The 13,424-nt window shown below is 46.9% G+C and overlaps 3 protein-coding genes across 3 annotated transcripts, besides 1 other annotated feature; all 3 read left to right on the top strand.

The window, feature by feature from the left end:
• Positions 1 to 779: 779 nt before the first annotated feature.
• NFIA_098510 (LURP-one-related/scramblase family protein) lies at positions 780 to 1,425 on the top strand (the record flags this gene model as incomplete). The annotated part of the gene is made up of 2 exons (XM_001262117.1): positions 780 to 1,101; positions 1,154 to 1,425. 2 exons carry the CDS (start codon positions 780 to 782, stop codon positions 1,423 to 1,425), a joined length of 594 nt encoding a protein of 197 aa, XP_001262118.1.
• Positions 1,426 to 4,655: 3,230 nt separating this feature from the next.
• NFIA_098520 (putative beta-glucosidase) lies at positions 4,656 to 7,146 on the top strand (the record flags this gene model as incomplete). Its single annotated transcript, XM_001262118.1, has 3 exons — positions 4,656 to 4,737; positions 4,800 to 5,139; positions 5,196 to 7,146. The coding sequence occupies 3 exons, from the start codon at positions 4,656 to 4,658 to the stop codon at positions 7,144 to 7,146; spliced, it is 2,373 nt and encodes a 790-aa protein (XP_001262119.1).
• A 643-nt stretch (positions 7,147 to 7,789) lies between these two features.
• Positions 7,790 to 9,505, top strand: NFIA_098530 (Zn(II)2Cys6 transcription factor domain-containing protein; the record flags this gene model as incomplete). The annotated part of the gene is made up of 2 exons (XM_001262119.1): positions 7,790 to 7,879; positions 8,342 to 9,505. The coding sequence occupies 2 exons, from the start codon at positions 7,790 to 7,792 to the stop codon at positions 9,503 to 9,505; spliced, it is 1,254 nt and encodes a 417-aa protein (XP_001262120.1).
• Positions 8,033 to 8,056: a microsatellite.
• Positions 9,506 to 13,424: the final 3,919 nt, after the last annotated feature.

The following is a 13,424-nucleotide window of genomic DNA, read 5'->3' on the forward strand; positions in this document are numbered from 1 at the left end:
GGCTACGGAGTATTGCGTTTTGGTGCCCTGCCTGCTTTGTCTGTTGCGAGCCAATCGGCCACTATGGCTTAGAAGTGGAGATAAATACATAAACACTATATATCTCCCACATGCTTCTCTAGGAGCCGATAAAGATTGACATTCCACTCCTAAGCCTATAGTTAAGTACCGTTCCTGTAGGTAGAATTACTAGTAGTCCACATACTCTGAAATTCTAAATATGTTATTTTAGTTTTGTTCCAATGGCTTGCCGTACCTGTTGCTCCAAGGCAAGCTTCTGTTGGCCATGCAATGCATCAACCGAGATCCACTGCGGATCCAGATCAAGGGAGCTGAAGAGTGTGGCAACCTCGTATTGCACCAAGGCCTAAGAGAATCTTCCAATAAGACCATTAAAATCACGAAAGTGAGACTGTGAGACAATGAGATGAAAATGCCCCAAAGAGGTAAGCGGTACATTAAACAATCAAGGGCCGTGGGCCTTGGCATCCAACTTAATCTGCGTCATCACAAATGCGGTAACACAGTGTTAACCAGAATATGCACTATCATTTCTACTATACTGGAAATAGAGGTCTAGACACCTTTTTAGCTTAGTGGTTTGATGGTTTACACACAGCCACTGCTAGTGTAGCAGTGCTTTTAGTCCAAACTAATCCCTGTCTCTGTTCGCGGGAAATATAAGGACAAATCAGGCCCCAAATCCACTCATCCATGATTGCCTGTTATCCTAGAACTCAACTTATTTTCCAAGATCAAAATAAGAGTCTGAAATCAGAATGGCTTCGCAGCAGCTCTCTCCCGTCCCTAAACCAGTTGCTGTATTTGACCAATTCGTTGCTCAACAGACTGAGACCTTAGCTCTGAAGGAGAAGGTCTTATCCATCTCTGGGGATAGTTTCGACGTAAAACTTGCAAATGGCCAGCCCATATTCCAGATTAAAGCCAAGCATATGAGCCTCTCTGGTCGCAAGTCTGTCTTTGATATGGCGGGTAATCATCTGTTTGATATTGTTAAGGAACATCTGCATATCCATACTACTTTCGCGGCCGAGGATCCCCATGGAAAGAAACTACTCGAAGTCAAAAGCAGCTTTTCATGTATGCGAAACTTTGGTCTCTTTAGTGTCATTGCTAACTGGTACGTGTACAGTGGTGGGCTCTAAAACAATTGCGACATTTACGTCGCCCAGGACTGGCAGCGCAGAAACATTGAAAATGAAGGGTAACTGGTTGGATACTAAGGTTGACATTGTTGATGAAGCCACGGGTGCGGTAGTGGCCCAGATCAATCGCAAGCTATGGCGAGGTCGTGAGGTATTCTTCGACCAGCAGACCTATGCTGTTTCAGTAGCACCTGGGGTTGACCTGGCACTGATTGCTGCCCTCTGTGTCTGCTTCGATGAGAAGAATAATGAGAAATAGATTGAACTGGGCTAATGAAGATCTTCCTCCTGGCGAAATGATTCGTGCCTCCCTCGCTATTATCAGCCGTAACTGACTGTGAAAAGGCAAACAAAAATGATACATAGTCATATCTTCACCTCCACATTGCACTCAGTCGATTATTAAACTTCCTAATATCATTTTTTCGTATTAAAAATTGGCACAGATCGCTAAGATTCTTTCTCCACTTCTCAGGAGGTGGAGTGTACTCTGGCAGAGCGCGGAAAGAAAACCCGCACACGTCGATATGAGCTGCCCAGTCTTGTGGCTTTGGCAGTAGCGACGGAGGCCAGCAGTATGTAAATGGTATCTTGAGGGTCTCTACTAGGTAGGGCCCTTCCGTGGCTGGTATAGGCTCCAGATCCAGGGAAGCTCTCCAGTCGTTGATTAGATCGCCGAGACTGGATTGGGTCAGTATCTAATATTCAGAGAAGATTGCCTGTCATACCCTTGCCACATCATCCACTCCACAATTGCATAGGGAACATAATTGGCGGTTTTCGGCTCAGTGGTTGAATATTTATATTCGCCAGTGGGTGCGGAAAGGCCCGGTTACCGCTCCAGGGCAAGGTGAACATAAGATGTAGCGGAATCGACGGGGCCTGGGCACAGTGAATGTGGGCGAAACTCGGCGGATTGGCGATTATGGCATCGGCGACAAATGGAGCCCCGGATACAGGGTCATCATCAATACACGAATTCCAGCAGCCGTGGAGCATCTCAGCTACCATAGCTCGCTTTCTCTGAAATATCTCCGTTTTGGAGACTTTTCATCTTCGGTATCAGGCCTGGGTTTTTGACCATATATGCCATTAGTTCTGAGGGGTCGCCGCCAATTGAATAGAATTCTAGGCCTGATTTGCCCACAAAGTCCTCAAATACACCATGCGTAGCCAGTCGGACACCGTGACTACGAAGCTGAAGCTCGTTCCGAGCGCAATGAAGGGCTGGACATCACCACGACTGCCGACCGCTTGAATGACGATATTCAGTTGAAGGTCGCAGGTGGTACTTCCAAGATAGTGGGGCTGTGGTGGAAAGGCACGTTCCTCGCGCGAGACAGGAACCAGCCTGAGAGGGTTCTGCAAAGTTTAGAGTCGAAGTCGACTTCGATACGGCCATCATCTACCTCTGTTAGCTAATTGGCAGCATGCGATCGGGGCGAGGGGTTGAGATGCTACCTCTAACGTCTGCGCCCCCTGAAGGCCACCCAGCGGCTTCAAGGACCGAATATCTTGGTGGTTGCTCTTCCATGGATGATGCAGGCTTTCAGTGTGCTGCGCAATGAGAAAGCAGGCGTCTCAAATTCTGCTCAGTTTTTCTTTGATGAACGAAAGAGCTTCACAGAGCAGACCCGACAATGTGCACCTCTTAGCGTACTGGTGGGGAAGCAGGGAGTGAAAGAGCTCAAGTCTGGAACTGAATTTAAGGATATTTCACGGCCTATTTAGAAAGGAGCTTTGGCGAATTAAGAGCTGGCAGGTCCCGCGTATTCGGTTCCATGTCATGAATCATGATACCGCACTTATATGCTGTATGTGCGCCTATGCCACTTTGTTGGAAAGCATAGAACTGTATGAGATTTGGCTAAAACTAGTAATTTGCCTACTAATGAGAAAGTTTGGAAGGTATAATTCTTTCTAACCTATCGTCTGACTAGCGAGATTTTATACCGTCGGATTCCTGCATCTAGATAGGTAATCATATTAAATTAATAGTATTAGATAGGTTAAAGCTTAATCTTTACCTCCTAATTACTCTGGATCCAACTTGATTGCGTCCCGTTAGGCCAATTGTCACCGTGCAAATACGCGTACCCTGCCCGCTATAATTGGTCGCTCGGATTTGATTATTCGACTTGTCTCCAGAATGTGGCGTCTTGTTTCTGTACTTCGGACTCAGGTATAGCACCAACACAGAGAAGTAAGAGGGATGAAACTCCCCATTAAACCTCCTTGCCAGTCAAAGAGAACTCCAGAAAGTAGGCTAACAACTTGAAGATGGCCGAATTGGACCCCTAAAGAGTGGCTACTATGTTTGGCAGTATGTGCCTTCCACAGCCCCTGCAATCATTTCCCAGCTCTTTTTTGGCCGCTACGCTTTTGCGTTTCTGGAAGATCGTTCGGACGCGAGAACGATTTACACTTCCCTTTGCTATTGGTGGCATCTGTGGGGCCCCGACTTTGTGATACTTCCTAGTGCTGCCTGGCTGCTATCGTGTGAGATTCTCGCTGTAGTTGAAATCATCGGAAATGCGGCTCGCATCAATTGCCACAAGATACTGGCAAGTTGATACCTTACTGCATCCAGGCAGTCATCACTTGCGCCAGCGCTGTTTGCGGCATCGGTCTACATGGCCCTTGCGCGCATTATCCGCTGCGTGGGAGATGAGAGATCGTCTGTTATCGGAATAGATTGGGTGACGGGGACTTTAGTGTTACACGACATCTTGACATTTTTGGTCCAGGCAGGCGCTTCGCGGATTATAGTTAGTGACAGTCTCACAGGACATAGTGATTGCTGGCTTAGCTCTCCAATGGTTGACGTCCGGTCTCTTTATCACTGCATGTGTCTTCCAAAAGCATATGCGTCGCAATCCAACCCTAGAGACACTTGATCGCACCAATCCATGGAAGCAGCATCTCTACAGCCTCTACACTATCAGCGGTCTCATTCTACTCCGATCGGTCTTCCTAGTCATTCAGTAGGCTATATGGGATATGAAGGATACCCTCTGAGCAATGAATGGACACTATAAGTTTTTGATTCCGTATCTATGTTCGTCGCGACGGTGATCTATGGAATCTGCTACACAAGCGAGCTGGGACCTTACCAGGAAGAAAAGACGAACCCAAGCGAGACGACTCCCTAAATGGCGACTTGATCTCAATGCAAGCATCCAAGCGTATTTTTATGTTAAATTAATGTATGTAGATGTAAAAGACCGGACGTGGGTCACAGTCCTCGGCCCCCAGCAGCATGACAATGACGTGGAGGCAGTGATCCATGTTAAGATTTCTAGATTTGATCTTTCATCGTATTCGTGTTCTATGGTCCATTCGTACCGAGCCAGAGACGGCTTCTTTCCCCTTAAACCCTGAAAGACAGTTATATAGCCTTTTAAATAGGCCCGACGTCCCCAGGAGAAAGAGCACCATATCTCGCTCATACCTCCGCATAAAATATTTTTAAAGGAAGAATTACCCACAATGTATCTGCTACCAAAAGCACTGTTTATAGCAACTGTACTGGGAGCACGGACTAATACTCACGATAATCCAGCTGAATCCGGTAAGACGCTTGCTTCGTTCACTCCTACCAACAATGAGGTCGGAGCACTAATCTGACAGTAGTTATCATTACAGCCGGCGATGCAATCAATGCAACTCAATGGGATGCCGCGCTTGCCAAAGCAAATAATCTCATTGCGCAAATAAGCCTAACAGAGAAGGCGTCGATTGTCACCGGCACGGCTAATGGAAGCTGCATCGGAAACATCGCTCCCATTGAACGTGTCGGTTTTGGAGGGCTCTGCTTGTCTGATGGGCCGCAGGGCCTGCACCTCGCAGATCTGGCCAGCGTCTTTCCCTCGGGGTTGACTGCAGCAGCCACATGGGATAGAGTGCTAATTGGGCGGCGAGGGCAGGCGATGGGAGCCGAGTTTCGCGGCAAAGGTGCCAATGTCATGCTTGGGTGAGTCGACTTATTCGTGGAGGATAGGACGTGGAGCTAACAGAGGCTCTATCTAGTCCCTCGGCCGGTCCCCTCGGGCGCAGCCCATGGGGAGGACGTAACTGGGAAGGGTTCTCCCCTGATCCTTATCTCTCAGGCGTTGCCATGCAGGAGACTATCCGCAGCGCGCAGGCTGTTGGTGTGCAGGCTTGTGCCAAACACTATATTGGCAACGAACAAGAAACACATCGTACGAATTCTGAAATTAATGGGGTAGACGTTGCCGGTGTCTCAGCCATTATCGATGACAGAACTCTGCATGAGCTCTATCTCTGGCCGTTTGCAGATGCCGTCAAGGCTGGTGTTGCATCAATGATGTGCAGTTACAACAGAGTCAGCCTGACGTATTCCTGCGAAAATTCTTCGCTCCTCAAGAAAATTCTGAGAGATGAGCTGGGCTTCCAAGGGTACGTTATGTCGGACTTTTTTGCGACGCATTCTGGACCCTTCGCCATCAACGCCGGCCTAGACCTAAATATGCCCGGCTATCTATCGGAGACTGATTTCACCCATTCGTACTTTGGAACCAATGTGGTTTCTGGTATTCGTAATGGAACTATTCCTGAATGGCGGTTGAATGAAATGCTCCGTCGAATCCTGACGCCATACTACTATTTCAGCCAGGACCATGAGTACCCTACAATAGACCCATCCTCTTACGCGGTGACCGCAGCAACCTACGGTATCCTTCCTGCTGGTGAGGCCACACCAGCGGGTCGAGATGTTCGGGGTAATCACTCTTTGTTGATCCGCGAAATAGGCTCGGCAGGCACTGTGTTGTTGAAAAATGTGAACAAAACACTTCCAATTCGGTCAGCCGCGGTCATTGGAGTCTTCGGTAACGATGCCCCAGACGTCACTGGAGGTCTTCTTTACCCGAACAACAACTACGGGTCTGAGATTGGGACCCTCGTCGTCGGCGGCGGGTCAGGCAGCGGCCGTTCCTCTTACATTATTTCGCCCCTCGAGGCCATCAAAGCACGCGCAAGGGATGAGGGCTCTCGCGTGGTCTATCTCACAGACAACAACCTCATTGCGGAGGGGAACTTTAACAGCATCTACCCTCGGCCTGATATTTGCTTGGTTTTCCTCAAGACCTGGGCCCAGGAAGGAATTGACCGGCAGAGTCTAGAAGCAGACTGGAATTCCACTCTCGTCGTCAATAATGTTGCCTCTATCTGTCCCAGAACCGTCGTTATCACACACACGGGTGGTGTGAATATAATGCCCTGGGCAGATAATGAGAACGTCACTGCCATCCTCGCTGCGCATTACCCTGGGCAAGAGTCTGGAAATTCCATCACTGACATCCTATGGGGAAATGTGAACCCTTCGGGAAAGCTACCTTACACAATCGCAAGGGACAGCTCTGACTATAACACCCCTATTCTCAATCTAAGCGGCCCAGCAGCTGCTCGTTCCGACGCGTGGCAAGTCAATTTCACCGAGGGATTGATGATCGATTACCGGCATTTCGATGCGCACAACATCGCCCCGCTGTACGAATTTGGCTACGGTCTCAGCTACACGACCTTTGATATCGTGTCTAATGTCTCCGTCCAGTATACCGATGCAGCAAAGCGCGGGATCTCCGCCTTGTCGACACCCGCCTCGCACAACACCAGCCATGCAGGCGGCAACCCGGATCTTTGGGCCGACCTGCTTCACGTCACAACAACGGTGTCAAATACCGGGGATGTATCCGGCGCCACTGTTGTCCAACTTTACCTCTCCTACCCGCGCGACTCTATGCCACCAGGAACTCCAGTGAGGGTTCTCCGTGGCTTCGAGAAAGTGACTCTGGAGCCAGCACAGCAGGAAAATATTCATTTCTCTCTCCGACGCCGCGATCTCAGCTTCTGGGACACTGTACATCAGAATTGGAGGATTCCGGAGGGTCAATTGCAGCTCAGCGTGGGCTTCAGCTCCAGAGATCTGCGTTCTTCAACCCTGGTGAAGCTGACATAGGGGACGCTATACTCTCATAGACCCTCCGGCAATCTCTCTTCACGTTGTCATTGCTTAACGCGCTGTAAATTACTGTTTTAAAGTTGGCTGTGAAGGGTAATATATATCTTGCGCAAAGTATTTATTATCCCCAAGTAAAGGGCACGCGTAATATAAAAGCAGTACACATACGGGGATAATGGGGCTGACGTGATCCTCTAATATTGAAATACTCCTCGAAGCGTCAGGTAATATACAGTAGCGCGAGGTGGATATAGGAGAGCGACGTTGATGTTAACCCAGCCTTAATTAGGCTTCTATCAAATTAACCAATCGGATGTCGCCAATTCCGCGGATGCGTCCAGCCAATAGCAGTTCTCCTGTTCCGCGTATACGGAGTATGCAGATCTGATCGCCATGGCATGCCGTTGGAAGCTGGAAGTTGGAGCATGGGAATTGGCCCAATTCCATGTTCAAAGACGGAGACGCAATAGGTTTTTTTCAAGATCCAACGTTCAGTATACTAGTAAATGTCTGCAGGTCCACTTTGCTGTGGGCCCAGCTGAAACGCCTTCCCTCCTACAGCAGAGCCAGATAGGCAATGTCGGTGGTCAGGATGATTAAAATTCTATATTCGCATGAGGCTTTTATGTACATCTTCGACATGATTCCGATGTTCTTTGTGCAGGCGATCTTTCACTTTTATCATCCAGGGAAGATCCTAGCTGCGAAGAGCTTACCCGATGACCAGCATGTGAGTTTACAGGAGATGTAACCATGGTGTTAGGGTAAAAGTAGATAGTATAGGGTTTGTAGCCTTCAGTCGCGTAGCCTATCTGCTGAATCAGCAGAGTTGAGAAATCCAAAAAGAAAAATTAGGGTTGACTCTAATAATATTCTTCTATATTATTAGAAAGTCTATTAGAAAGTCTGTTTTTCTAGAAGTAGAAAGGCTGAGACCTCTCAGGGCTAGAAACCAGGCACTACCTACAGTACTAGCCCCCTTAATTGCTCTATCCGCCTTTCGGTCTAAAACTAATTACAAGCTAGCTTTAAGTTCAGCCCCTTGAGTTTGTCAGCGCACTTCAATCGCAGTTATGAACACCAGAAGCATGGTCCATCCCAGGAGACCCCATAGGAAGTCCAGGAATGGCTGCATCGAATGCAAGCGCCGTCATATCAAGGTATTTCTCGCAGTACAAACTTAGATTCGCAGGGATCGACCGAAGCTGACACTACGCGCCAGTGCGATGAGAGCCGTCCAATATGTGCGAACTGCAGTATTTCAAATCGTCACTGCTCGTATGAAGATCTGGTGTCGAAAGCATATACTTTGGTAAAATCGCCCCCGAAGTTATCAACGTCGCGTGGTCCCAAGGGCGTCGATAAAACGTCTGTCAATTCACCACCAAGCAGCTCCATTGATGCTGGGACAGCCGACGATAGCCTGCCAGTCAACAAGCTGCATCTAGAGTTATTCCACCACTTCATCTCCGAGATCCTGACAGACTTTGGCTTCGAAAGGCTTTCTGATGGATGCTCTACTATCGAGATGACCAAAATTATATTGACCGCTCCGTTCCTGATGAACCAAATCCTCGCCTTCGCTGCATTGCATCTGAGCGTTATGCGACCACCCCAGCAGAAATTTTACAGATACCACGCAGCCCAGCTACAAACTCATGCGTTATCTGAATTCAACGGTGCAAACATGGATCTCACTCCCGACACCTGCATCCCCATGTTTCTCTTTTCCTCCATCCTCGCACTGCACATGCTCAGCGAGAAGCTGGTATACTGCGCAGACGCCTTTGAAGATTTTCTCGATGACTTCATCCAGTCCCTTCGGCTGCATCGGGGCGTCCGTGCTGTCACCAACCAGTCCTGGCATTTGCTTCGGGAATCACCTCTTAAGTCCGTACTCGAAGGCGAAGAGGATGCCTTGAACCAAGAAGTGACCGAGCAGGAGTGCCTCGAGCTCATGTCTCGGATAGACAGCAGCCCCCTTAATCCAAATATGAAAGACATATACCGACAAGCAATCGAGTACCTGCAGAAGGCAATCAATGGGAGCCGCACGCACCCCTCGAAACTATCTACAATTGGCCCCATCCTGTCCTGGCCGGTCATAATCCCTGATCAGTACATAGATTTTTTATCAGAGCGCCGCCCCGAAGCACTCGTCATCCTCTCCTACTTCGGTGCCCTTTTGCACTTGCACCGTGAGATGTGGACATTTGGTGACGGAGGTCTGTATATTATATCTTCCGTCAAGGGCTACTTGGGGCCTTCCTGGGCGGATTGGTTGCGTTGGCCGAATCAGTTGATTGATGAGCCCTCAATAATATCTGAAACCAATGGGTACCCGACCCACAACTGACATCTACGCTTACACCGGCACCATTACGGAAGTTCTGAATGAAGGTCTCTCCCATGTATGGCTAACCATCGCGGATAAAGGGACTCAATCTCTTGAATCTCGTCTGGGGTTAGCGCATACCTTCGTACTCTTTCAGACCACACTTGGAATAATCATGGATATTATCATTGCAAGCGCGGCAAAGTTTCTTCCCGCGCAATGTTCAGATGACTAGCATATCTTACACCCACATTCGCGCCTTCTCAGCTTTGAGCTCCGCCATTCAAGTTGCCGTTTCTAACGCCACAAGTGCCCTGGATAAGCCTGATGTTTCCCTTTTGATCAGCGCTGTCAAGGTTCTGATCAGCATAATTCTGGATCCCCTATTCATCTCTAAATTCCATGTGGACACCGAATATAAACGTGCAGGCTGGTATACGCCTCGGCTGTGATATGCTTGCAGCAGTCTCTAGGCTGTTGTACTTCTTCACTGCCACAGAAATTAAGGAAAACTGGTATTCCTGGCATTCTCGAGGTATGCCTGCCTCAGTCTAGGATACCTTTTGTCTCTCAAGGACCGGGGTCAAAATATGTGCAGCATCAGGAAGACCTCAGATGACACTGAGGGCTCTTCTAACCTAATGGACCACCGTCAAGGAAGTGACATCATCTGGGACAGCGAAAAACTTCCATTGTGATATGTCCTCACAAAAAACTGGGTATGTGTGCAGAGGTGATGACTAGAATGCCGGGCGAATTTGGCGACTGGGCTTGGTCAAAGAACGTGCCCATCGTATACGGTATGCTAAAATGCTTCAATATGCACACTGCCCACTAGATCACCTTGGAAAAAAGGAGACAGTCTTATCTATAATAGTCTATTGCTGATATTTATAAATGCCCTTAGGATGCAAAACATGTCATGGAGCTGATGCGGAGTGATTGTTATATAGTTAAGTTGGTGGTATTAATGATTAAACCGATTAATTAGATATCTAATTAGATGCTAGTTGCCTAAGACATAATACTCTAGTTAAGTACTCTCTATAAGACCTACTAACTTAATAGACACAACTCTGCTGAGCAGCCCGCCAGGCCTGCGGGATGGTCTGGTTCTTGAAGGTCTGGTGGATAATTCTTGGAATTATCTGAGGCTGCTTCACTGCCTGGATGGAGTTTGGAGGTATATCCAGATGTATAGTATTGTCCGCGACATCTTCTAGCAGTAATGCAATTAGATGGTATACATTTTGAAGCTAGAGTAGAGCTCAGGCACTATAAGCTGTAACACTGTAACTACATAGGAACATAGCTCAGTGCCACAAGGATCCAGCAGCCTTCAACAGAAGAACAAGCGCTCTTCCGCTCTTCCGCCGAATATCACCACTTGCCATCCATTGACTTGCATCAGCGCTATGACTGGGGTACTTGTTCCATAAGGCTTCTGGATCTGAGCTTCAACCTTAACCGGTGCTCTTGATCTTAATTAAGCAGCGAGTAGTGCTGCAGCATAGTGATTGATATGATATTAGTTATAAGTGATTAGTGTAACTGTGGCTATACTATCCAGTATAGTCTCTTTTCTACAAAAACTCTACTAGCAACAAGGGGAATTGCTACCAGAAAAGGAGATATATTTTCTATTATTAATTACCAGATATATACTTAGACTTAAGCCTCTACACTAGATAACATCCCTTTTGATAGACCCTTCTCCCTAGTCGTAATATACTAGTATATCTTCCTAAATAGAGGTAGAACCATGTTCTTACTACTACGGTACTACTAAACTCCTAACCACTTGTATCTAGATCCTTTTACTATTGGATCTAGGTAGTGATCTCCTCCTATATCTAAATGCAGATGTATGACACATAGCTATTAAGTATTAACTACAAAGAATAACTACACCTAGCAGAAAGATATAGGTAAGAATTATGTGGAGTGGTGAGCCCTAGAACTATAATAATATTGTAGTAGAGGAGATAAGACAATGAAAATAGTGTTAAAGAAAGGCTAAGGCTATGTAATAGGATATTTCAAAGATTCTGCCAGATTAAGGGGGAACTATCTTACACAAATGCATCGAAGGATTTGATTACATTTTCCAGCACTTTCGCCGCCGCTGTGTCGTCGAAGTGATGGAAGCAAAGATTGAACAGGCGGCATTACTTCTTACCAGGCTCTCTGACAGTTGGCACAGGAAGACCTTGGGTCCACTGGATGCTCGGGACTAAGTCTTGCAGAGGACATAGCATTTTGCCTTGTCCGGATCCAAGAATACCAGGCGATGTTCGCAACCCTTTGCTGCAAAAGAGTTTCCGCAGCCGGGCTTTCGTCTTTCAGAATCGGATTTCGGTACGCCCAGATACGGAACAAATACCTAAATAGTATTGTGTCCAGGTACAGTATTGGGACGGCCCGAAACCAATCAAAAGTGGGTTTGCTCCAAGTTAGCTGCTATGTTCTTTGAGGGGGTAGCTCAGAACAGACGCACTAGTTTAACTGGGCCAGGAACCGGGAAGGGCCGGGCAGTGAGAGTCTGGCAGAGCGGATGAGTGGATATTAGTGTTACTGACATTTTCGTAACCTCTGAGCCATCGTCGTGGTTGGTCTATTCTTGGGTGGACTTTTTGGTAGTAGTAGCCGTGCAAATGCTTCCAGTCCTCCTCAAGAGCGAGATTTGTGAATGCCTTTCAACCGTTGATTCTCCTTCCTTGCTTGAGCTTGAGAGACTGGGTACATATCATTGTTAGATTTCTGGCGTACGGCCTCGTCTGATTCCTGCCATTTTGTCTCGTTGGGATCGAGCCGTGTCCTGCTAGCACCCTACCTGTGTCTGCTTTAGCATATCGAATTTAGAATCAGTCAGACACAGCCCGTTCCGGCCAAATTACCATCCGCTCTTCGTTGCCGTATCGTACCCTCCTTTATCAGAGACACATGTCAGGTGCCGGGTCAGAAACGCCGGAAGCCGGCCCCACAGGTCTTGGCACAAGCCGCGTGGCACCTCACCTTTTAAATACTGTACCACGCCCGGTGAATTTCGCTTCCTGTATTTACTTCCCTAAATATTTCATCTCCTCGATAGAAAACATCCAAATTAATTCTGAATTGGTTATTAATCAGTTATTAACTGCTTATGTTAGCTGTCAGTATGGATTCGGAAGCTTCTTCGATAGGTGTTAGTGAGATTGAAGAAAGCTCATCAAATATCCATGACATTGAAGAGGTAAGAAATCCAACTAATTCTTAAGTACTTACTAACTACTCTTGAATTACTTAGCAGCCAAGTGCTTTGATTCAACTAACAGATGCAAAATCAAATCCGCTTCAAACACTTTACATTGAGTATACAGATGATCTGCCAGAGTACCCAAGAACTCACCTACACGGGTATACCTACATTGTATCTGTTGTTGGCCGATTGCAGGAAGCAGAGCATATAGTACAAGATGTAAGTATATGAACAGTTATCAAGCAGTTTTCAGCTGGTTACTAACTGATTGGAAGATACAATACTCCCGAGCAAGTATCCGTGGTGCCAGAGCGAGTGTTAGATCATCATTTCTGAACTGTTCAGTAAAAAAGTGGATATAGAGATGTTCTGGAGCTTTAATATGCGAATATTTGAAGCCAAGTCTTCGTACACTATATCATACTTACCTTGACGAAAATGCATGGGAGGAAATCCAGAATATTCGAAAGAATATTGATTTGATCGAAAGGGATGTTCGAAAGCGAAATGCATATAGGTAAGTAATTAAGAACTGCTTTGCAACTGTTTTGTAAGTACTTACTGAATAATTTTATGAATTAGTCTGTATCGATCCAAGAAAACATTCTTTCAAAAGGGTTTTGCATGTCTTGAACAACTTCCAACCTGTGCGCCACAGTTCAAGAGGCATTTTTATCCTGTAAGATAAATAACTACTTGATA

The sequence above is a fragment of the Aspergillus fischeri genome, genomic scaffold (assembly GCF_000149645.3).
Source record: "Aspergillus fischeri NRRL 181 1099437636262 genomic scaffold, whole genome shotgun sequence".
NCBI classification, from domain to species: domain Eukaryota; kingdom Fungi; phylum Ascomycota; class Eurotiomycetes; order Eurotiales; family Aspergillaceae; genus Aspergillus; species Aspergillus fischeri.